The sequence below is a fragment of the Hyla sarda genome, chromosome 1, assembly GCF_029499605.1.
Source record: "Hyla sarda isolate aHylSar1 chromosome 1, aHylSar1.hap1, whole genome shotgun sequence".
NCBI classification, from domain to species: Eukaryota; Metazoa; Chordata; class Amphibia; order Anura; family Hylidae; genus Hyla; species Hyla sarda.
The window spans coordinates 232922479-232948401 of NC_079189.1; the positions used below are offsets into that span (position 1 = coordinate 232922479).

The following is a 25923-nucleotide window of genomic DNA, read 5'->3' on the forward strand; positions in this document are numbered from 1 at the left end:
AGCGCTCCGGTCACGTCCTCTGACCCGGGGCGCTGCGATCCTGCTGCTAGCCGGGATGCGATTCGCGATGCGGGTAGCACCCGCTCGCGATGCGCACCCCGGCTCCCCTACCTGACTCGCTCCCCGTCTGTTCTGTCCCGGCGCGCGCGGCCCCGCTCCCTAGGGCGCGCGCGCGCCGGGTCTCTGCGATTTAAAGGGCCACTGCGCCGCTGATTGGCGCAGTGGTTCCAATTAGGCTTATCACCTGTGCACTCCCTATATTACCTCACTTCCCTTGCACTCCCTTGCCGGATCTTGTTGCCTTAGTGCCAGTGAAAGCGTTCCTTGTGTGTCCCTTGCCAGTGTTTCCAGACCTTCTGCCGTTGCCCCTGACTACGATCCTTGCTGCCTGCCTCGACCTTCTGCTACGTCCGACCTTGCTTCTGCCTACTCCCTTGTACCGCGCCTATCTTCAGCAGCCAGAGAGGTGAGCCGTTGCTAGTGGATACGACCTGGTCACTACCGCCGCAGCAAGACCATCCCGCTTTGCGGCGGGCTCTGGTGAAAACCAGTAGTGGCTTAGAACCGGTCCACTAGCACGGTCCACGCCAATCCCTCTCTGGCACAGAGGGTCCACTACCTGCCAGCCGGCATCGTGACAGTAGATCCGGCCATGGATCCCGCTGAAGTTCCTCTGCCAGTTGTCGCTGACCTCACCACGGTGGTCGCCCAGCAGTCACAACAGATTGCGCAACAAGGCCAACAGCTGTCTCAACTGACCGTTATGCTACAACAGTTGCTACCACAGCTTCAGCAGTCATCTCCTCCGCCAGCTCCTGCACCTCCTCCGCAGCGAGTGGCCGCTCCTGGGATACGCTTATCCTTGCCGGATAAATTTGATGGGGACTCTAAGGTTTGCCGTGGCTTCCTTTCCCAATGTTCCCTGCATCTGGAGATGATGTCGGACCTGTTTCCCACTGAAAGGTCTAAGGTGGCTTTCGTAGTCAGTCTTCTGTCCGGAAAAGCCCTGTCATGGGCCACACCGCTCTGGGACCGCAATGACCCCGTCACTGCCTCTGTACACTCCTTCTTCTCGGAAATCCGAAGTGTCTTTGAGGAACCTGCCCGAGCCTCTTCTGCTGAGACTGCCCTGTTGAACCTGGTCCAGGGTAATTCTTCCGTTGGCGAGTATGCCGTACAATTCCGTACACTTGCTTCAGAATTGTCCTGGAATAATGAGGCCCTCTGCGCGACCTTCAAAAAAGGCCTATCCAGCAACATTAAAGATGTTCTGGCCGCACGAGAAATTCCTGCTAATCTACATGAACTTATTCACCTTGCCACTCGCATTGACATGCGTTTTTCTGAAAGGCGTCAGGAACTCCGCCAAGATATGGACTCTGTTCGCACGAGGCGTTTCGTCTCCTCGGCTCCTCTCTCCTCTGGTCCCCTGCAATCTGTTCCTGTGCCTCCCGCCGTGGAGGCTATGCAGGTCGACCGGTCTCGCCTGACACCTCAAGAGAGGACACGACGCCGTATGGAGAACCTCTGCCTGTACTGTGCTAGTACCGAACACTTCCTGAGGGATTGTCCTATCCGTCCTCCCCGCCTGGAAAGACGTACGCTGATTCCGCACAAAGGTGAGACAGTCCTTGATGTCTACTCTGCTTCTCCACGTCTTACTGTGCCTGTGCGGATGTCTGCTTCTGCCTTCTCCTTCTCTACAGTGGCCTTCTTGGACTCTGGTTCTGCAGGAAATTTTATTTTGGCCTCTCTCGTCAACAGGTTCAACATCCCAGTGACCAGTCTCGCCAGACCCCTCTACATCAATTGTGTAAATAATGAAAGATTGGACTGTACCATACGTTTCCGCACGGAGCCCCTTCTTATGAGCATCGGATCTCATCATGAGAGGATTGAACTTTTGGTCCTCCCCAATTGCACCTCGGAGATTCTCCTTGGACTTCCTTGGCTTCAACTTCATTCCCCAACCCTGGATTGGTCCACTGGGGAGATCAAGAGTTGGGGGCCCTCTTGTTCCAAGAACTGTCTAAAACCGGTTCCCAGTAACCCTTGCCGTAACTCTGTGGTTCCTCCAGTAACCGGTCTCCCTAAGGCCTATATGGACTTCGCGGATGTTTTCTGCAAAAAACAAGCTGAGACTCTACCTCCTCACAGGCCTTATGATTGCCCTATCGACCTCCTCCCGGGTACTACTCCACCCCGGGGCAGAATTTATCCTCTCTCTGCCCCAGAGACTCTTGCCATGTCCGAATACGTCCAGGAGAATCTAAAAAAGGGCTTTATCCGTAAATCCTCCTCTCCTGCCGGAGCCGGATTTTTCTTTGTCTCCAAAAAAGATGGCTCCCTACGTCCTTGCATTGACTACCGCGGTCTTAATAAAATCACGGTTAAGAACCGCTACCCCTTACCCCTCATCTCTGAACTCTTTGATCGCCTCCAAGGTGCCCACATCTTCACTAAATTGGACTTAAGAGGCGCCTATAACCTCATCCGCATCAGAGAGGGGGACGAGTGGAAAACGGCATTTAACACCAGAGATGGACACTTTGAGTATCTGGTCATGCCCTTTGGACTGTGCAATGCCCCTGCCGTCTTCCAAGACTTTGTCAATGAAATTTTTCGTGATCTATTATACTCCTGTGTTGTGGTATATCTGGACGATATCCTAATTTTTTCTGCCAATCTAGAAGAACACCGCCAGCATGTCCGTATGGTTCTTCAGAGACTTCGTGACAACCAACTCTATGCCAAAATTGAGAAATGTCTGTTTGAATGCCAATCTCTTCCTTTTCTAGGATATTTGGTCTCTGGCCAGGGACTACAGATGGATCCAGACAAACTCTCTGCCGTCTTAAATTGGCCACGCCCCTCCGGACTCCGTGCTATCCAACGCTTTTTGGGGTTCGCCAATTATTACAGGCAATTTATTCCACATTTTTCTACCATTGTGGCTCCTATTGTGGCTTTAACCAAGAAAAATGCTGATCCCAAGTCCTGGCCTCCTCAAGCAGAAGACTCCTTTAAACAACTCAAGTCTGCCTTTTCTTCGGCTCCCGTGCTCTCCAGACCTGACCCTTCCAAACCCTTCCTATTGGAGGTTGATGCCTCCTCAGTAGGAGCTGGAGCTGTTCTTCTACAAAAAAATCATTCCGGGCATGCTGTCACTTGTGGTTTTTTCTCTAGGACCTTCTCTCCAGCGGAGAGGAACTACTCCATCGGGGATCGAGAGCTTCTAGCCATTAAATTAGCACTTGAGGAATGGAGGCATCTGCTGGAGGGATCAAGATTTCCTGTTATTATCTACACCGACCACAAGAACCTCTCCTACCTCCAGTCGGCCCAACGGCTGAATCCTCGCCAGGCCCGGTGGTCTCTGTTTTTTGCCCGATTTAATTTTGACATTCACTTTCGTCCTGCCGATAAGAACATTAGAGCCGATGCTCTCTCTCGTTCCTCGGATGCCTCAGAAGTTGATCTCCCTCCGCAACACATCATTCCACCTGACTGCCTGATCTCCACTTCTCCTGCCTCCATCAGGCAGACTCCTCCAGGAAAGACCTTTGTTTCTCCACGCCAACGCCTCGGAATCCTCAAATGGGGTCACTCCTCCCATCTCGCAGGTCATGCGGGCATCAAGAAATCTGTGCAACTCATCTCCCGCTTCTATTGGTGGCCGACTCTGGAGACGGATGTTGGGGACTTTGTGCGAGCCTGCACTATCTGTGCCCGGGATAAGACTCCTCGCCAGAAGCCCGCTGGTTTTCTTCATCCTCTGCCTGTCCCCGAACAGCCTTGGTCTCTGATTGGTATGGATTTTATTACTGATTTACCCCCTTCCCGTGGCAACACCGTTATTTGGGTGGTCGTTGATCGATTCTCCAAAATGGCACATTTCATTCCTCTTCCTGGTCTTCCTTCTGCGCCTCAGTTGGCTAAACAATTTTTTGTACACATTTTTCGTCTTCACGGGTTGCCTACGCAGATTGTCTCGGATAGAGGGGTCCAATTCGTGTCTAAATTCTGGAGAGCTCTCTGTAAACAACTCAAGATTAAATTAAATTTTTCCTCTGCATATCATCCCCAGTCCAATGGACAAGTAGAAAGAATTAACCAGATCCTGGGTGATTATTTGCGACATTTTGTTTCCTCCCGCCAGGATGACTGGGCAGATCTCCTTCCATGGGCCGAATTCTCGTATAACTTCAGGGTCTCTGAATCTTCCTCCAAATCCCCATTTTTCGTGGTGTACGGCCGTCACCCTCTTCCCCCCCTCCCTACCCCCTTGCCCTCTGGTCTGCCCGCTGTGGATGAAATTTCTCGTGACCTTTCCATTATATGGAGAGAGACCCAAAATTCTCTCTTACAGGCTTCTTCACGCATGAAGAGCTTCGCGGATAAGAAAAGAAGAGCTCCCCCCGTTTTTTCCCCTGGAGACAAGGTATGGCTCTCCGCTAAATATGTCCGCTTCCGTGTCCCTAGCTACAAGTTGGGACCACGCTATCTTGGTCCTTTCAAAATTTTGTGTCAAATTAATCCTGTCTCTTATAAACTTCTTCTTCCTCCTTCTCTTCGTATCCCTAATGCCTTTCACGTCTCTCTTCTCAAACCACTCATCCTCAACCGTTTTTCTCCCAAATCTGTTCCTCCCACTCCTGTTTCCGGCTCCTCGGACGTCTTCTCGGTCAAGGAGATTTTGGCTGCCAAAAAGGTCAGAGGGAAAATTTTTTTTTTAGTAGACTGGGAGGGTTGTGGTCCTGAAGAGAGATCCTGGGAACCTGAGGACAACATCCTTGACAAAAGTCTGCTTCTCAGGTTCTCAGGCTCCAAGAAGAGGGGGAGACCCAAGGGGGGGGGTACTGTTACGCCGAGCGCTCCGGGTTTCCGCTCCTCCCCGGAGCGCTCGCTTCACCTCCTCCGCTGCAGCGCTCCGGTCACGTCCTCTGACCCGGGGCGCTGCGATCCTGCTGCTAGCCGGGATGCGATTCGCGATGCGGGTAGCACCCGCTCGCGATGCGCACCCCGGCTCCCCTACCTGACTCGCTCCCCGTCTGTTCTGTCCCGGCGCGCGCGGCCCCGCTCCCTAGGGCGCGCGCGCGCCGGGTCTCTGCGATTTAAAGGGCCACTGCGCCGCTGATTGGCGCAGTGGTTCCAATTAGGCTTATCACCTGTGCACTCCCTATATTACCTCACTTCCCTTGCACTCCCTTGCCGGATCTTGTTGCCTTAGTGCCAGTGAAAGCGTTCCTTGTGTGTCCCTTGCCAGTGTTTCCAGACCTTCTGCCGTTGCCCCTGACTACGATCCTTGCTGCCTGCCTCGACCTTCTGCTACGTCCGACCTTGCTTCTGCCTACTCCCTTGTACCGCGCCTATCTTCAGCAGCCAGAGAGGTGAGCCGTTGCTAGTGGATACGACCTGGTCACTACCGCCGCAGCAAGACCATCCCGCTTTGCGGCGGGCTCTGGTGAAAACCAGTAGTGGCTTAGAACCGGTCCACTAGCACGGTCCACGCCAATCCCTCTCTGGCACAGAGGGTCCACTACCTGCCAGCCGGCATCGTGACACACACGTATAGTATTCTGCGCATGATTTGAAGCTGTGTTCAGTCATTTAGTTCACATTGAAATCTGCAGCAAAAAATTCAGCGCATCAAATCCTGCACATCAAATCTGCGCAGGATACTGTACGTGTGAATAGACCCTTAAGAGGATTTAAGAACTGGCATCTGAATAACCTGCATTCCTATAAAATATAATTTCAAAATATTACATGTACATCACTATGCACTAGAACATCCACAAAAGGCTGACATCTCTTGTCTTCTGCAGCTGTCTTGCCAGTTTTGCTGTGTAGGCTGGGGCAATGTCTGCAAAGTCATTTTATTATCATAAGATTACTGGAGCCTTATGAGCTTTTATGTATATATATATATATATATATATATATATATATATATATTGTTAAAACAACAATTATTATACTTTTGCTTCTATTCTTTAATATACTGTTCTTAAATTCAACTAGCTCAATGAAATAGTAATTTGTAGACTAAAGTAAATTGTACGAATGAACAATTTAATCAACAGACTTTAGAATACCTCCTACTTCATAGCCTCACTGTGTACTTTTCACGACTACAATAAACAATCCTCAAGGTCTGCTGTATAGCAATTTTTGTTAGCTATTAACCATCAATGGGGTTATTTTCACCATGGACTAGGGATCGACCGATATTGATTTTTTAGGGCCGATATCGATAATCAGTGAACTTTGAGGCCGATAGCCGATAACTTATGCCGATATTCCGGTATAAGTTATAGGCTATTCCCCCCTGCTGATCCCTATCTCCCCCTGCTGATCCCTAGTCCAACCACTGACGCTGCCCCATTGCCTTCCCCATCCCCGGTTTTATAATTACCTGTTCCCGGGGTCCGCGCTACTTTTGGCTCCGGCGGCATCCTGCGCTGTCACTGTACGCACTGATGGTGACGTCGTGTTGAGGACGTCACTCGTCATTGTGTAGCGTACAGCAATAGGGAAGGATGCCGCAGGAGCCAGAAGTAGCGCAGACCCCAGGAACAGGTAATTATAAAACTGGGGATAGGGGAGGCAATGGGGCAGCTTCGGCGGCAGTCTCTTGCCGGGGGGCGGGGCATTATCGGCATATCTGCAAGGTAATTGCCGATACTGATAATGTCCAAAATCGTGAATATTGACCGATCCCTATAATCCCAATAATCGGTCGATCCCTACCATGGACTGGAATACCACTCTGTTGAAGGCTAAATGTCAGAATTTTCCGATATCCAGTCTGTAGTTACATTTATTTTCCTCACATGAGGTAGACCCTTCTGTGAATGAGTGAACTATTTTCAATTGCAGTGATTGTGATCTAGCTTGCATTGGACTAGAATGGACTTTTCACATTCTATGTTTGATCTTCTTGTAAGACCCTTGGGGTCATGGGTATAGGCAGAAAACAAAATGCACAATGGAGGTCCAAAGGGATTAGATTAAACCTAGAGCCCATGGCCTATTTCTCCTGAGCATAGAGCAGAAGTGTGCTATTTTGGCATTGACTTGTGGGAAACCCCAGAGGTCTGCAATCTATTTATAGATCATATGATCAAGATTCTACATACAGCTAAGTGCTGATGGAAGGTTTTTGCTGAAGTAGAGATCAACTCTACTTTTTAAAAAGAGTATTAGATCCTGTACCTCTCTGATTTTGAAGGTCTTGATATTGAGTGAAAGCCAGATGTGTTGGCTAGCAAGTTTCAGTGTACGGGAGAAGATTGTGTGAGGTGTGGGTGAGGGGAGAGCACAGGTAGAGGTCTTCGAGAAGATCAGAGATTTTGTGAAGGGTGGTTTTGGTACATCAGGTCAGAAATGTATGTACTAGAGAAGTAGTGAATGGCCTTGTATGTCATAGTTAATACTGACAGGCACTCTGGGATCCTGAATAGTAGAGAGGTGACATAAAGACCAGAGAGGTAGATTTGAGTGTCATCAGCATAGAGGTGGTACTTGAAGCCATAGTATTCTATGATCTGACCCAGGCAGAAAGTATACATGAAGAAGCCTAAGAAAAAGCCTAGGGGGAATCTCACAGGACAAAAATTAATAATACAGTAAGCCAATGGAGTACTAAGTAGTTTATAGGCTGTGCAAATAAATTGTTACTGATACAATCTGTCCTATCATTTCAGGAAGATAAAATCTTCCCTTTTGGTGTTGCTGCTACTATAGGACTCAAATAAAGTATTCTCAGTGTATAATTTAAAGTGCCCCTATCATGATGCCTCAGGGGCATATCCATAGTCCACTGACTTCTAGATATAGCCAACACTTCGCTCCTTGGCTCCCTGCGATCTCCACCTCGCTGCACGAAATGAGCCTGATAGATTTTTATAATGGAGCTTACCCTGTGCAGCAAGATGGAGATCACAGGGAGTCAGGAATTGAAGCACTCAGTCACATATTTTCTATAGCTATATCTAAAGATTGGTGGGGGTCTGAACATTCAGATCCTGATTAATTAAAACTTTTTACAACAGGGACATGTTAATTTTTATTTTAATTCTTATTCTTTCAATTATAATTCTTTGAATGTGTTTTTTCAGATGACTATGGCCATGGATAATTTATTCATAAAAACTATCTACTTTCATGGCAGAATGATGTCTGTTTTTCTATTAATATATAACATTAAATGGGTTGGCCCACTTTATTACTTCCTTTTTGTAGTGGCTGGAGGTAGTCGGAAAAGCGGAAAGCAGCCAAAGCAGGGACGTTACACAGTTTGCATAACTCCCATTGTATGTAATAGGTGTTATGAGCATACTGTTTACCCTTTGTTTATGTTAATAGCAATAAATGTTATACTGTAAGTGCATTTTTTGGCAAATTATGTGTATATTTATATAATGGGTGTTTTCTTTTTCTTTCTAGGTCATCAAAGATCCACCCCCTCCTCCACCTGCACCTGCACCTGTGGTAGAGGTAAATGTGTAATGCTGCATACTGTAACAGTAACCATTTAACTTAGGCTCTTTTCACACTGCATTGTCAATGGTATATGTTGTTGGGATTCATTGACATATGCCACTGATGTATAATGTATGCCACTTTTAATTATGTAATCCTAAAATACCAGTAACAAACAACATGAAAACACATTATTAGGGCATATGCAACCAACATATATACCACAAAACATAGTACAGTATACACATAAGGAGAATCGTTTTTACAATCAAAAAGTAAATTTTTTAAGAATGTAAATCAATCTGATACCAATTGTAGTACGGTGCTGTATGTATGTCACCATTTTATTAATACTGTTAACATTTATTTACATAGGAGGATGAAGAACTCCCCAATAAAAAATGGCCTACAGTTGATGCTAGCTACTATGGTGGTCGTGGCGTAGGTGGCATTAAGAGAATGGAGGTTTGTAGTGTTATGTTTTACAAGTTAAATAAGCTGCAAAAATCTAATTGATGTTATTTTTTATTACTATGCACTATAATTTGACTTAATTTTTTCTTTTAGCACTTTTGAGTTTATAAAGCCACACAATCACTTCAGAGCTTAGGTTAACCTATTGGTTTTATAGATGTTGCCATCATAGAAGTCTGGGAGACCCTACTTTAGCGTGGTCTCTTTTTTATACCTATGAATGTAACAGTGTTAGTCCATAAGCATGACTTTTTCTCCTTTTTGCTTGACATTTGTCTGCATTTAGAGAGTATTATCATTAACAGGATATGCAATTAATCTCTAATATATGTCGGTCCCATCACTGGCACTTATGTTGAAACCAACATAGACCTTTCTACTTGCTTGCAGTGGCTGGAGATAGTAGGGAAACTGAAAATACCCATGTGGGCCATTTTAAATATTCCAAGTAACACCCATTGACTTTAATGAAGAGTTGGGTGAACAGTGTAGCACTCTGTGAGCTACATTGTTTCCATAATTTATGTACCCCCATCTAGACTATTGTCTATTCAGCTTTAGCTCATGATAAATGTCTTGTCCTATAGAACCTAAGATTTATATGTGCTATGTACATATGCTGATATGCTTTTGTGTCCTGAATTTTTCCCCCCATAATGTTCTACATTTATATAAATAATTATAGGGTGTTGAAAAACCTTTTGTTAAGCTTATATGGGACTTCTATGATATGATTAGATGATGTGTATAGTAACCTTATATCTGCATTTAAATGTCTTGATAAAGTAGTTACTGTAAAGAGAAACTGACAGCAGTGTTATCCGCACTAAACCCAATATACTGGCTTATTGTGTGGGTGAAGAGCTTTAAAATGTGGAGTTACTTACTCCTTTCCATGGCTCCTGTTCAGAGTTCTGTTTGTTTCTTCTTTTATTCATATTATGCTCCAGCGTGCAATGGAGGCGGGGAGCCAGTTCGCCGAGCTCCCCTGTCTCATGAATATTCATTCCCCTGCACTGGAGTGGAATATAAATAACACAAGAAACACACAGAACTCTGCACAGGAGCTACGGAAAGGAGTAAGTAATGCCGTATTTTAACTATGGGTTTTGTGTGGGTGAAACTGTTTCAGTTTCTCTTAAAAATTATTAAAATAAAAAAATCCAAGCTATTTTTTTTATCCCTGTGTCTAGTGTCCTTTTTAGATTTAAACTTTTAAAAAATTGCATGTTTCTCACTTTTTCCAAAACTTGAATAAAACATTGTTCAGCACCAAAAGAATGTTTAACAGCTGAGATAAATTTGCAGTATAAAAATAGCAGTTTTCCTTTAAGTGCAACCGCTATAAATGTTTTAGAATATTAGCAAGCTGTGAAACAGCTATGACATAAGTTCCTCATAAAAAAAGCTATGTAAGAGTGTTCTGTATATCTTCTATTTGATCTTGACATTAGATGAGAATGTATTACACTAGCTCTCTTTAGCTTATGTGAGGAGCTTTGTTATGGGGGTTTTGAAAAAAAAAGACAAATGTAACTGGAACTATAGAAAGGCCCTTGTTGTATGAATGAAGCTAGAAATTAACTGACTATAACTGGGGTCACTTCAAAAGCAATTAACACAGTTAATTAGATTCTTATGGAAATGTCTCCCAAAAATTATGTATTTATTATTTGTTTAATATTTATTGATTTTAAACAAAAACAATAAACATGTATGTCCTGCGCCTGCTTCAGCAGGTTGAAGCACCCTCAGGTCCCAGCTGCTATTAACCCTTTAGATGCTGCAATCAACCTCTAAATGTGGGAAGTTAGCTTGCTGGCTAGCTAAGCAGGTTGATCAGGACCGAAAAGTGCACTGCGTAGAAACAGAATCCCCTAAATGGCTTTTTTTTTTTTATATATATATTAAAGGGATTATCCAGGAAAAAAATTGTTTTTATATATCAACTGGCTCCAGAAAGTTAAACAGATTTGTACATTACTTCTATTAAAAAAGCTTAATCCTTTCAGTACTTCTGAGCTTCTGAAGTTAAGGTTGTTCTTTTCTGTCTAAGTCCTCTCTAATGACACGTGTCTCGGGAAACGCCCAGTTTAGAAGCAAATCCCCATAGCAAACCTCTTCTAAATTGGGTGTTCCCAAGACAGGTGTCATCAGAGAGCACTTAGACAGAAAAGAACAACCTTAACTTCAGACGCTCATAAGTGCTGAAAGGATTAAGATTTTTTAATAGAAGTAATTTACAAATCTGTTTAACTTTCTGGAGCCAGTTTATATATATATATAAAAAAGTTTTTGCCTGGAATACCCCTTTAATAATTTCATTACAAAATACAAATAGTGATGCAAAAACAAGCCCTCATATTGGTCTGTAGGTGGAAAATCAAAAGCATTAAAGAAAGAATGGATGTCCTATAGTCTTATTTCAGTCCAGCTATGATGGATCTTTCAGTACACATTCTATAAGAAGTTTGATGACAAGTGTTACAGAGCTATTCATTTTTACCACATTTACATATGTTTTGGAACTTTTTTAAAGGTACGCTGGGGAGACAAAGGTTCCACTGAGGAAGGTGCAAGGTTGGAGAAAGCAAAAAATGCTGTTGTTAAAATGCCAGAGGAAGAGGATACTCTGATGACACCTAAACCTCCAAAGCCTAAAACTACCTCACCATCTTTGCAGACAAAATGGTACACTCCAATTAAGGTAAGTTTCAAACATGCAATAAAAAAAAAATCATAGGCCTTGGAGGTCACAGTATAATTGTCATCTGAGTTGTCAGCCCTATTTAGCAACACAAGGTGTCAATAAATCAAGTTATCAATACTCAGTTGACTATAATTTAATGTTCTTTTTTTAAGGGTCGACTTGATGCCCTGTGGGCACTATTACGAAGACAGTATGACCGTGTATCTTTGATGCGTCCTCAACAGGGAGACGAGGTAACATTTTTATCAAACTAAAACATTATCCAAATGTATGTTGATCTTTTAGGCTGTGCATATTGAAAAAAATGGGCTGATGTAACCTTGACATGCGCTCATTTTGGAAAATCTATATATATATAAAACTCAATGGGGGACATGTATCATTATTTGTGTATGGTAGAAGCAGTTTACCCCTTTTGCCGAATTCTAAATTATGTGCAGATGTGCTAAATTTATCAATCAAGCGCAAAAAGTTTAATAAATTGTGAGCAAATATAATAATCTCCTCTTACCTCCACTCTTTGAAAAAATGAAATTGATGATTTAAAGCATCTTGCTACATGCAGTCCAAAATGGCTTATATTTGCGTTACAAAATATGGTCATTGCGCTAGATTTCTGCGGGTAAATGAAATGTACGCAGTTAATAAATTTGTGCGTACTAAATATGTCACTCCAAGGTACACCGAAACAATAACGTCTGGAGGCAATGCTCCACCAGAATGTACACAAAAAAGACAACAAAAATCAGCTTACACAAAATTTTGCTCAAAAATTCAAACACAAAGTAGAGGTAAAATCTTTGATACATGCCCCCAATGTGTTCGTGTGTGTGTGTATGTGTGTATGTTCCAGCATCACGTCCAAACGGCTAAAGATATTAACATGAAACTTGGCACACATGTTACTTATATGTCAACAACAAACATAGGATAGGTGATTTAACCCTTACTCACCCCCATTTGCCAGGGTCAGGGATTTTGTTTAAAGTCCCATACCAGCCTATTGAAAATATATGTTACTGCATAACTTCCAAACGGCTGGAGATATTTCGATAATACTTGGTCACATGTTTCTTATATGTCCACTTAAAATAGAGGATAGTTAATTTAACCCTTAACTATCCCCATTTGTGAGGGTCGGGGTTTTCGTTTAAAGTCCCATGCAAATCAATGAGAAATGTATGTTCCCACATAACTTCTGTACGGCTGGAGATATTTCAATAATACTTGGTACACATATTACTTATATGTCAAATAAAAAGATATGATAGTTAAATTAACCCTTACCTACACCATTATATAAAAGATGGGTTCTTGTTTCAAGTATATGGTACTTCCCGTACCTTACTCCACAAGCTCCGTTCTGCATCTTCTGGTGAATGTGTCAATCCGGCTTGCAAGCCACGCCCCATCTCAAAAATACACACCCACATTTTAAGCCCCACCTCTTTTATTATCTACCCTTTTTGTGCATTGGTCTGGCTTGCAAATCACGCCCAGTCCCACAAAGCCACGTCCCCTTCTATTTTCAGCTTACAATATCTTCATCACAAATTAGTCCTAAGGACAGGATATGAGGATAAGACATAAGGACGGGATATGAGGACAGCATGTGAGGATGGGACATAAGGAGGGGATATGAGGTAGGGATATGAGGTAGGGATATGAGGTAGGGATATGAGGATGGTATATGAGGTCGGGATGTAAGGACGGGATATGATGTCGTGATATGAGGTCGGGATATGAGGTCGAGATAGGAGGTTGGGATATGAGGACAGGATATGAGGATGGAATATGAGGACAGGATAGGAGGTCTGGATAGGAGGTCAACATATGAGGATGGGATATGAGGTCGGGATATGAGGATGGGATCGGAAGTCGAGATAGGAGGTCAGGATATGAGGACGGGATATGAGGTCAGGATATGAGGTTGCGATATGATGACGGGATATGAGGATTGCATATGAGGTCGAGATATGAGGACAGGATATGGGGTTGGGATATGACAACAATATATGAGGACAGGATATGAAGTCAAAAGCTTCCTCCTTTGTTGATTTTCCTCCCTAACAAGGATTAGGAAAGAAAAACCGGACAACTCCAGGTACTCAGCTAGTTAGAGATAAACAAGGCCAAGTAGCCCCTCATAATGTAAAATACTTTTTTTTGTATTCAAAATTATACACAATTTAAGAGCTATTCAGGAATTCACCTATCTTATCACATTCTGTCAACCTACCACCTTTAAATATTTTTTTCTTTATCCCACATAGCTTAATATAATTACTTGTTGATTCATTTTTTATGTGATTCCTACAGCACCTTTAACAATGAGACAATAACCTTTTAATGTATTTTAAGGTGTCTACGTACACTTCTTTTGGCAGTTACAAGTAATTGCTATTTACATATACAGTTCATCTACTGAAGCCCAAAAGACTATAGCAGCAGGTGTAACATTTTACTCCTTGGTCCCAATGCAAAACCTGTAACAGGGCCACCATCTACCATGCACCATTTATAAGGCTAGGTTTCAACTCAGGTGTTTTGGAAAACTGCCACTGCAGTTTTTGAGTCAAAGCCAGAAGTGTATTCAAAAGGAAGGGAAAATATAAAGGAAGGACTTATACTTCTTCCCACTGGATCCATTTCTAGCCTAATATGGGTGTCTTTTCATGTCGCAGAGGGGCTTTGGGCCCCTTCAGGCACCAGAACCCAGGTGCAACGTTAACCTTTGCATTCCTTTACAGAAACCATCATGTGTTCAGAAGGACTGCGGGGGATTTATTAAAGCGTGTGTAGAGGGAAAGTGATGCAGTTGCCCATCAGATCGCTTCTTTCATTTTTTAAAAAGGTGTTTGAGAAATGAAAGAAGTAATCTGATTGGTTGCTATGGGCAATCCACTCCTTCCTCTACAGAGGTTTTGATAAATCTCCCCTGCATGTTTTTCCTTCTCTACCACTGCCCCATAAATCAGAATGGGACTGAGGGTTATCCAATGTGTGCGCTATCTCTTTGTTAAAGGAGTAGTCCAGTGGTGACTCAGTGGTGAGCAACTTATCCCCTATCCTAAGGATAGGGGATAAGTTGCAGATCGCGGGGGGTCCGACCGCTGGGGCCCCCAGCGATCTCCTGTACGGAGCCCCGACAGCCCGCGGGAAGGGGGCGTGTCGACCTCCGCACGAGGCGGCGGCCGACACGCCCCCTCAATACAACTCTATGGCAGAGCCAAAGCGCTGCCTTCGGCAATCTCCGGCTCTGCCATTGAGATGTATTGAGGGGGCGTGTCGGCCGCCGCCTCGTGCGGGGGTCGACACCCGCTATCTCGGCGGAGAGCCGGGGCCCCGTACAGAGAGATCGCAGGGGGCCCCAGCAGTCGGACCCCCCGCGATCTCAAACTTATCCCCTATCCTTAGGATAGGGGATAAGTTTTTCACCACTGGACTACCCCTTTAAACTCAGATTTGAGTAGTTTAACTAGTTGCCCATTAAAATACTATATAGCCATCATGCCTCACCAGGCAAATAAATGCTTGAATGTAAATACAAACATATGTAGTACAAAATGCAGAAAGCTCTTTCTGTCAAAACTGTTCTTTTTATTTGGTCTTCCCATCAAGCTAAAGCATGCTCTTTGTAGACTCTGCAGGATGTTCTACAAAAGTCATATTAGCAGCAGGGTAGTGGTGGCGTTCTCAGGGTACTCTAGACTTGAAAGGGAGGCTGTGGGATCTGTCATGATTTGGCAGAAGGTGGAAAGTAACTAACTGGCAACATTTCAACTGCCTTGAGATACTGCTAAGTTTTGTCACTTGTCTGATGAGAGAAATGAACTTTCCCTAATAGAAAGTTCTATGCGAAAAGACATTTCTTCATTATTTACTGCACGATAAAAGGAACCACGTTGCTGTAGTTATTTTTTGGTAACTTTTCCTTTCATAATAACACAGTGGTTGGAAATGCTGTCAGACTGAATAATAGCACAGCATATATGTATCAGTACACAAAAGACAGCCTCCTATTTATTTAATGCAATCATCAATGAGTTCCAATACTAATTGAAGCTTAACTATGGTGTATCAAAGGCTCCACTCATCCGGCCCCCCTCCACTTCCATGCTCGCTCCCTCTGCTGTCTGCTAGTTTTGAGTGTAGCCCAGTATTTGAGAAGGCCGCACACATTCAGAGTTAGAATTCAGGAGAAAGGGCTTTGATTGTGGTTAGAATTCCTGGGAGTCATAAATTTTTCAGCTGGCAAACCGCAAGGTTATGGAAGCTGATACAGGTGCAAGCTAGCAGGTTGTCTCTGACATCTGTTCAGAGCAGAGGCGTGGGTCTTCACCAGCCTGCAGCGAGGCTGCTGGATTGTCAGCAGATGTAGTTAAGAGTGGCAGAACAGTTTTGGTCTCACACTTGCTGCCTGGGGGGTTTAAACACCAAAGGTAAAGAGGGGGTGGACACAGCTGCGCTCCCAAACTTGCCTGAGGCACAAATAAAGAGATCTAATATAGTTTGACTCTGTGGTGGTGAGGAGACTAGGACAGAAAGCCACTTCAGAGGCAACTTAACGCAACAACATCTGCCGCCAAGTTTCCAGGGAGTGACAGGGGACAGCAGGTACAGATCGAAGTCCCCACGTAAACAGCCTCCATTAAGCCATGAACTCTTTTGATGGGTTTCCATCAAACATGTTGGAGTCCGCAGCAGGAGTTGGTATTGTTTTCAAAGCAGTGTTTTGTTTTATGCACTAACAAGGTAATTTATAAATGATGCATTACTAGGAACTTTTGCTTATGTGAAAGTGATTGAGATAGAAAAGAGTATGGAAAAGTAAGAAAGTAATTCAATACGCCTGTCATGATTCAAGTCTCTGCAGAGCCATTCTCCATTTGAGGTCACATTCACCTTCAGGTTATATTACTCAAATGAACTATTCATTGCCTAAATACTCATGCATCAATTGTGATATATTCCTCAATTCAAGCACCATTTTACATTTTTCACCTCCACCTGTAAAAATTGCAGGGAGATGAAATTTTTTGAACAACAGAAATGCCGATTTAATTTGTGATGTAACCTAGTATGTATACGTTTAGTACACCAACAATATTGAAATGTCCCACACTTTTTCACTATGTATTTTATTATATAAAGTATATCAGTGCTAAAACAACTCAGTAACCATATTCAAACTACTATTTTTCATTATCATCACATGTGAATACACTGAACGTATTGGTAACCGTACAAATATGCATACTGTGTAAGACATAGAAAACTTAAACCTTAGAGGGCAAATGCCATACATTGTTGAAAACATATAAATAAATAAAAAAAAACTGCCATGCATGACAGCATTATGTACAATTGTACTCAAACTTTTGCATACCCTTGAAGAAGTGGTAATATATGTTCCAAGAAAATATGAGTACGGGGGCAAAACACATTTCTTTTATTTCTTATTCAAAATAGAAATAAACAAAATGGCACAACCGTAAAACAACACATGGTAAATAATAAAATGACCCCTGTTCAAAAGTCTGCATAAATTCGTAATACTTTGTGTTACTCCCTTTAGTTTGTGCAGTATTTTGTAATAGTTGACCTCCAGGTGAAGTCTTTGGTCATCATGCATGAGCTATACATTTGAGATGTCTCCAGAGTGGCTTGAAGATATTAAAGGAAAACTGTCAGCCTGTTCACCCACACTAAACCTTATACACTGGGTTATAGTGTGGGTGAACAGGAGTCTAACGAGGGGTCACTTACTTAAATATGTCCAGTAGGTCCTGAGATATGTCCTCCAGAAGATCCACTGCTGAAGTCAGTGAATCGAGCAGTGGGGGTGGGGCTTCACAGGGGATGGGGCTTAGTGACTCCATTTCACTAGGATGTTGAGTCACAGACAATGAATATGTCAATTGAGCCAAGGAAGCGCCGCCCCACACTGCTGCATTCACTGAATTCAGCAGTGGATCTTCTGGGGGACATATCTAAGGACCTACTGGACATATTCAAGTAAGTGACCCCTTGTTGGACTCCTTTTCACCCACACTATAAACAAGTGTATAAGGTTTAGTGTGGGTGAACAGGCTGACAGTTTTCCTTTAAGTTCAGCAGACTGTAATGGCCACAGAACTTTCAAACTTTTTTCTGCTGTTACCACTAGAGGGTCAACTTGGCCTTGTGCTTAGTAACATTGTGCTGAAAAGTCCAGGAGTGTCCCATCCACAAGCTTTTGTGCACAAGAATGCAAATTGTCTGCCAATATACCAGTGCGCCACCACCATGCTTCACAGTAGGGATGCTATTATTTTCACTATAGGTCTTGTTGACCTCTCTTACAACATAGCACTTGTGGTTGTGACCAAGAAGTTATTGGGCATTTTGTGGTTGGGTTGTTTTGTAGCATTGGCACAACAGAGGCTTCATTCTGGCAATTTGACCATGCAGCTCATCTTTGTTCAAGTATCACTGAATTGTGCTCCTATTTCCAGAGCAGCCTGTATTCCTCCTGAGGTCACCTGTGGGTTTTTCCTTGTATCCCAAACATCCCAAAGTTATTGAACAGTGTTGGCTTTTTCAAGACTTTGGATATCGGAGATATTTTATCCTTTTCCATCTTTATGAAATTTCATTACCTTGTTTTGAAGATATTTTCTGCTCTCCATGGCTCAGTATTTTGCCTGCTCAGTGCATTCACCAGGAAGCTTACAAACTCCTTAACTACACTGCTCAATAAATAAATAAATAAATAAATAAATAAAGGGAACACTTAAACAACACAATGTAACTCCAAGTCAATCACACTTCTGTGAAATCACATTGTCCACTCAGGTTGACAATCAATTTCACATGCTGTTGTGCAAATGGAACAGACAGCAGGTGGAAATTATAGTCAATTAGCAAGAGACCCACAATAAAGGAGTGGTTCTGCAAATGGTGACCACAGACCACTTCTCAGTCCCTATGCTTCCTGGCTGATGTTTTGGTCACTTTTGAATGCTGGAAGTGCTTTCACTCTAGTGGTAGCATGAGACAGAGTCTACAACCCACACAAGTGGCTCAGGTAGTGTAGCTCATCCAGGATGGCACATCAATGCGAGCTGTGGCAAGAAGGTTTGCTGTGTCTGTCAGCATAGTGTCCAGAGCATGAAGGTGCTTACAGGAGACAGGCCAGTACATCAGGAGACATGGATGAGGCCATAGGAGGGCAACAACTCAGCAGCAGGACTGCTACCTCCACCTTTGTGCAAGGAGGAGCAGGAGGAGCACTGCCAGCGCCCTGCAAAATGACCTCCAGCAGGCCACAAATGTGCATGTGTCTACTCAAACGGTCAGAAACAGACTCCATGAGGGTGGCATGAGGGCCCGACGTCGACAGGTGGGCGTTGTGCTTACAGCCCAACACGGGCAGGACATTTGGCATTTGCCATAGAACACCAAGATTGGCATGTGTTCTCTTAGTGTTCCCTTTATTTTTTTGAGCAGTGTATTTATACACAGACACTAGTTGCAAATTTAAATAGCTTCAGGTGTGGGAAATGAACCATTGTGTGTCTGTTAGGCTAAGTTTTTTTGTCTTGCGTATTGTTGTGTGAAAAAAAAAGCCATCAAAAACGCCAGAAACACGCCATTGCATTTTGCATTTTATTTTTGGGCATTTTTGGCTTTTTTTTGTAAAATAGAATTTTTGGCCCCTTTGGTGTTTTTTTAAGAAAAAAAAGGATGCAGTTGGGATGGAAAATAAATATTTAACGAAATTTATAATTTTTAGAACAACATTTTTTAAATTAATTTTTAAACAGGGACCAATTTATGTAAGTGGACAGGGACTTAAAAATGTCGCTGACAATATAAAAAAAAGTTATAAAGGAGCCATTTAATTGCAAAATTAATATATTTTTTATAATTACTTTTGTGAAACATTTTATTAGAAATGTATTTTAATTATGTGTTTAATAAAGTGTGTATTCTTTTAACTTTTCTTTATTTTTCCATTTGTACCTGTACTCACTCCTGACACCCGTTGCGATCATCCTTTATATTGCAGATGCGGAGCGGCTCTATACAGCGCTCGCATCTCTGCTCTGAACTCCAGGCCGGCCAGTGATGTGAATAGAAATTTACATCACTGATTGATATTTGCCGCTCAGAGTGGTGATTGGCCGGATGATGTCGGCCAAACACAACTCTCAGCGGCAATTATGAATCAGTGATGTGAATTTATATTCACATCACTGGCCGGCAGTATAGTGCAGAGTTGCAGAGCGCAGAAGAAAGCCGCTCCGCTTCTCAGAAGGACGATCGCAGCGGGTGTCAGGAGTGACACCCGCTGTGATCTATCTTTAACTGTAGGTACTACTGCTCCCAACATGGAGCACACTCTGCTCCATGCTGGGAGCTCTAGTAGCTGCATGACTTCTGACACCTGTTGCGATCTATGTATAAATGCAGGTACTACAGCTCCTGACACCCACTGCGATCCTCCTGTATCAGCTTTAGAAGCAGGCAGCCAGCTGCACTTTTCTGGTCCCCTGCCCGCACTGTATTATTCTGTGATGTGAAGTTCTCTTCATATCACAGATTTGTATATGCCGCGGAGAGCAGTGATTGGCCGACACTGGCCATTCACTGTTTCCAGCAGGAAATATGAATCTGTGATGTGAAGAGAACTTCACATCACAGAGTACAGTGCAGGGGAGTGCGGCTGTGCCGCCGGCTTCTATAGATTATATAGGAGGATCGCAACACCCGGGGTGATCTGTCTATTAGGAAAGGTACTACTGCTCCCTGCATGGAAAGTCTGTTCCATGCTGGGAGTAGTAGTACCTAAAAAATGTAAAAAATAAAGAAAAAAAGTTTTAAAAAAAGTTAAAAACACACTTTATTAAACACATAATTAAAATACATTACCAATAAAACATTTCACAAAATTAATTATAAACATATATTATTAAGTCCAAAAAAGAATAAAAACTGCCTGCAAAAATGGCAAAGTTAAAACCCACATGGCGTTTTTCTTGGCGTTTTTTTCACTCCTATAGACTTCGATGGGAGAAAAACGCCATGATTTCAGTGAAAAAAAGATGAGTGAAATACGCCAGGAGGATTAAAAAAAACGCCAAACATAAGAAACGCCAAGTGGAAAAGGCATTTTACGTTTTCCTATTGAATTGCAGCTAACATCTGGCCGCAGCGCTTTTCACAGAAAAAGTGAAAACTTAGCCTGGTACTGCCAAACATTTAGGATTGTGCAAACTTTTAACCCCTTAAGGACCAGGCCAATTTTCGTTGTTGCCCTTTTGTTTCGTGTAATAGCCATAACTTTTTCATCTTTACACAAATATATGGGCATGTTTTTTGCAGGACAAATTGTATTTTGTAATGCCTTCATTTATTTTTCTATAACATATGCACCAAAATGGAAAAAAAAATGATGTGTGTATATATATATATATATATATATATATATATATATATATATATATATTTGTGAGGTAAAATTGAAGAAAAAAAGCAATTTTGCTAATTTGGGGTGGTTTCTTTTTCATGCCATTCAATGTGCTGTCAAACCAACATGTAATCTTGATACTTTAGGTCGACATGATTAAAACAATATCCAATTTGTATAGTTTTAATCATGTTTTACTAATTTTAAAAAATTCTAAATGTTTTAGAAAAAAAAATTATTACCATTTTCTGACCCCTATAACTTTTTCCTTTTTAGCTAAATGAGCTATTTGAGGGCTAATTTTTTGTGCTGTGACCTGTAGTTTTTATCAATACCATTATGGTATTGATCAGACTTTTTGGTGGCTTTTTACATAATTTTTGGGGGGATATGATGTGATACAAAAAGACGCAATTCTGGGGTTTGGTATTTTTTTTATGTTTACGCCATTTACTGTATGGGATCAATAAGGTTTATTTTTAATAGTTCAGACAATTATACACACTGCAATACCTAATATGTTCATTTTGATTAGATGGAAAATGGGTGTTTTTTTAACTTTTTTTTATTTTTTTTTATACCTTTTATTAGTCTCAGTTCTGCGGCCTCTGTCCTTAAGGACACAGGGCGTACCTGTACACCCTGGTCCCTTTTACCGGGTTTAAACCATTCTTACCAGTGGAGAACAGGTTAAACCTGCTTGGTCCTGGTTGCTACACGCAGCCAGGACCCACAGCTAATGCCGGGCACGGCGATGCCTGGCATTAACCCTTTAGACACCCTTTGCTCAGCAGGCAGGAGCAGCAGAACGCTGAGAACACTGATCATTGCTATGCTATGGCATATCATTGATCAGTGTAACCAATCAGAAGATTGCATGTTGTAGCCCCCTATGGTTAAAAAAAAAAGGTAAAAACATTTTTTTTTATAAAAGTTCATTAACCCCTTCCCTGTTAAAAGTTTAAATCACCCCCTTTTACCATTTTTTTTTTAAATAAATAATGTAATAAAGAATAAAAATAATCATATGTGATATCCCCGTGTGCGAAAATGTCCTAACTATTAAAATATAAGGTTGGCTAAACCATATGGTTGATGGACGTGCATTTTTGGTCACTTCATATACGATAAAAATATTAATAAAAAGCGATTAAAAAGTCCCATCAAAACAAAAATGGTACCGATAAAAACTACTGTTGATGGCACAAAAAATGAGCCTGCATACCGCCCCGTACGTGGAAAAATAACAAGTTATAGGGGTCAGAAGATTCCAATATTGAAAAAAATAAAACCTACATAAATTGGGTATCCTTGTAACTGAATGGACCTATAGAATAAAGATAAGGTGTCATTTTTACTGAAAAGTGCACTGCGTAGAAACGGGAGCCCCCAAAGTTACAACATGGCGTTTTTTTTTTAATTTCTCCCCACAAATAATTATTTTTGTTTCCCCGTTGGTTATATTATAAAATAACTGATGTCATTGCAAAGTACAATTAGTGACTCAAAAGACAAGCCCATATATGGGTCTGTAGGTACAAAATTGAAAGCGTTATGATTTTTAGAAGGGAAGAAGGAAAAAACGAAAATGCAAGAATGGGCTGAGTCCCTCAGGCTAGGATTCCAATTGTTTTTTTTTTTTTTGTGAAAACGCCAAGAAAAACGCCAATTCTGCCGCATGCCGTTTTTTTGGCCAAAAAACTCTGCGGCCAGATGTTAGCTGTAAATCAATGAGTAATCGCAAAATTCTTATTCCACTTGCCGTTTTTCACTTTGGTGTTTTTTTTTATCCTTTTGGTGTTTTTTCACTCTTTTCTTGTGTTTTTGAAATCGTTGGTAATCGCAGATTGTTGAGCCACTGTTTTTTTTTTTTCAAAATCGTGGCATTTTTCTCCCATTGAAGTCTATGGGAGTGAAAAAACGCCATGAAAAAGATATGTGGGTTTTAACTTTGGTGTTTTTGCAGGTGGTTTTTAGTCTTTTTTGGACTTTAGCGATCCAAAAAAGTGATGGAGATAAAATTTCGTAGGGTACCATAAAAAAAAAAAAAAAAAGATACAGTAGTGAAGGAAAAATTGTATCTAACGAAATGTATCCTTTTTTTTATTAAAAAATGTTTTATTAATTTTTAAACAGGGATCAATTTTTGTGGGAGGGTGGAGACCTAAAAATGTAGCCAACAATAATAAAAATGTAGTGTGTGTGTGTGTTTTTCACTTAATTTTCTTTTTTTTTACATTTTTTTAGGTAGTACTACTACTCCCAGCATGGAACACACTGTTCCATGATGGGGGAAGTAGTACTTGTACTAATTGACAGATCGCTGTGATCCCCCTGTATAATGTATAGATGCGGCCAGACGCTCTTCTATGGTCCCCTACACAGACGTATATACACACATATTCATATTTCTCACAGAGAGCTGGGATTGGCCAGATGGTTCCAGCCAATCACAGCTCTCTGTGGGAAATCGGAATGTGTATATATTCGGCAGTGCAGGGACCATAGGAGAGCAGCTGCTACATCTATACATTATACAGGAGGATCACAGTGGGTGTCAGTAGTGATACCCGCTGTGATCTGTCCCTTACTGCAGGTACTACTACTCCCAACATGGAGCAAACTCTTCTCAATGCTGGGAGCTGTAGTACCTGCATTAATAGACAGATCGCAGCGGGTGTCAGAAGTTACACTCGCTGCAATCTGTCTATTAATGCAGATACTACAGCTCCCAGCATGGAGCAAAGTGTGCTCCATGTTGGGAGTAGAAGTAACTGCAGTTAAGGACACATCACAGTGGATGTCACTACTGACATCGACTGTATACAGTGCTCACATCTCTGTTCTGTACTCCGGCCACTTACTCACACATTGATATTTTCCTCAGAGCTGTGATTGGCTGCAACCATCCGGCCAATCACCACTCTGGGTGGGAAATATGAGTGATGCTCTATTGACATCACTGGCCATAGTACAGAGCAGAGATGTGAGCGCTGTATAGAGCCGCATCTCTGCTATATAATGGACGATCGCATCGGGTGTCAGATTGACACCCGGGGCGATATGTCTATTACTACAGGTACTACTACTCCCAGCATGGAACAATCTGTTCCATGCTGGGAGTAGTAGTACTACCTAAAAAATTTAAAAAATAGAGAAAAAAAAGTGAAACACACACGTTATAAAGTTATACAAAAATTATAAAAATGTTGTTATAAAATATATACATTTTGTTTAATAAAATTTTTCCATCACTGCTGCATCCTTTTTTTTTTTTTTTTCTTTTTGGTACCCAACAAATTTTGGGTACCAAAACAAACACCAAAAGGTGCAAAAAATGCAATTTCCACACAAATGAAAAAACACTAGAAAAAACACCAGACTCAGGACAATTCACTGGCGTATTTTCATGCTTTTTTAAATCCAAAAAAACGCAGCACAAAAAACCAAGTGGAATCATAGCCTAAGGGGTTAAAAGGTTAATCAGGGCGATTTGGGGGGGGCTTTTGTTATCATTATGATCATTATCCTTAAAAAAGTTATTTGTGGCATAATCACACATATTTCCTTAATCATATTTTTCACAGGTTTTCCATTAAGTGTGTTAAAAAACAAAGCAAAAACATTTATTAATAGCCCTTAAACTTTACAGAATCAAATCCTTTTTTCCATATAACTGATGATTGAAAAAGATGTTGAATATGTCGATAAAACATATGAATCTACTGCTTCCATCAGCAGTAACAAGCTCAACATTTAAAGTGGTTCTCAAGTGATAGAAACTTATCCCCTAGCCACAGGATAGAGGATAAGTTTGGGATCACAGGGGACCTGACTTCTGGGATCCCCACAAGAACGGGGCCTCAACTCTTCACACTGAATGGAGCAGTGGGTTGTTCCGTGCTCCTTTCCTTGTCTATGGGAGTGTTTGAGTTACCAGAATATAGCAATCAGGGCCTCTGGTGCTGACCAATCGCTTCATTCAGCGTGAAGATTTGGAGCCTCATTCATGCAATTGTGAGGGATCTCAAAGGTCACATTCCTGCATTGGAATACTCCATATCATGACAATAAGGCAAGATGTAAGGTCACATTACTGGGGCTTTAGGGCTTAGGATTTACAGACCCACTTAAGGCATCAGAACATTTATAGGAAAATTGACAGCTGGTTCACCTGCACTAAACCTAATACACAGGGTTATAATGTGGGTGAACTGAATACAAGCTGTTCAGTATATACAAGAAGTATAGGGTCCCTTGCAAATATGGTAATACCAGAGGAGATATAAAAGTTATCAACAGTTATTTGAAATGTAAAGTGACCTTAAATGAGCACTGTCAGATACAAAAAAAAAAACATTATATGTTACATGGTTAGTATGGTTGAATCTTGTGCCAAGATGTATGTTGGCAAAACATTAACCTTTCTAATATACTTCATATGAAAATGTTATTTCCTTTTTATAGAAATCATGGCTTATAAAATCATGGCTTTGTCCAAGTTGAAGCACAGGCATGGACAAAGTCCAGTAAGTGAGGGTGGGCTAGCACTCCTCTGTCTGATAGGACAGGAGAGAGCAGATAGAAGTGCTATTAGACAGGAAAGAGCACAGAGGAGTCCTATCAGACAGGAGAGAGCACAGAAGAGTACTATCAGACAAGAGAGAGCACAAAAGAGTGCTATCAGACAGGAGAGAGCACAGAGGAGTACTATAAGACATGAGAGAACACAGAGGAGTACTATCAGACAGGAGAGGGCAAAGAGGAGTCCTATTAGACAGGAGAGAGCACAGAGGAG

General features: G+C 42.1%; 1 protein-coding gene across 3 annotated transcripts in view; it reads left to right on the top strand.

Annotated features, from left to right (window-relative positions):
* ANTXR2 (ANTXR cell adhesion molecule 2) overlaps nt 1–25923 on the top strand; it is a 270321-nt gene that overhangs the window by 171007 nt on the left and 73391 nt on the right. For all 3 annotated transcript variants that reach the window (XM_056568946.1, XM_056568945.1, XM_056568947.1), the window contains 4 exons: nt 8452–8502; nt 8863–8952; nt 11501–11668; nt 11824–11904. In XM_056568946.1, coding sequence (XP_056424921.1) covers nt 8452–8502; nt 8863–8952; nt 11501–11668; nt 11824–11904 — 390 coding nt within the window. The remainder of the gene's footprint in view (nt 1–8451; nt 8503–8862; nt 8953–11500; nt 11669–11823; nt 11905–25923) is intronic.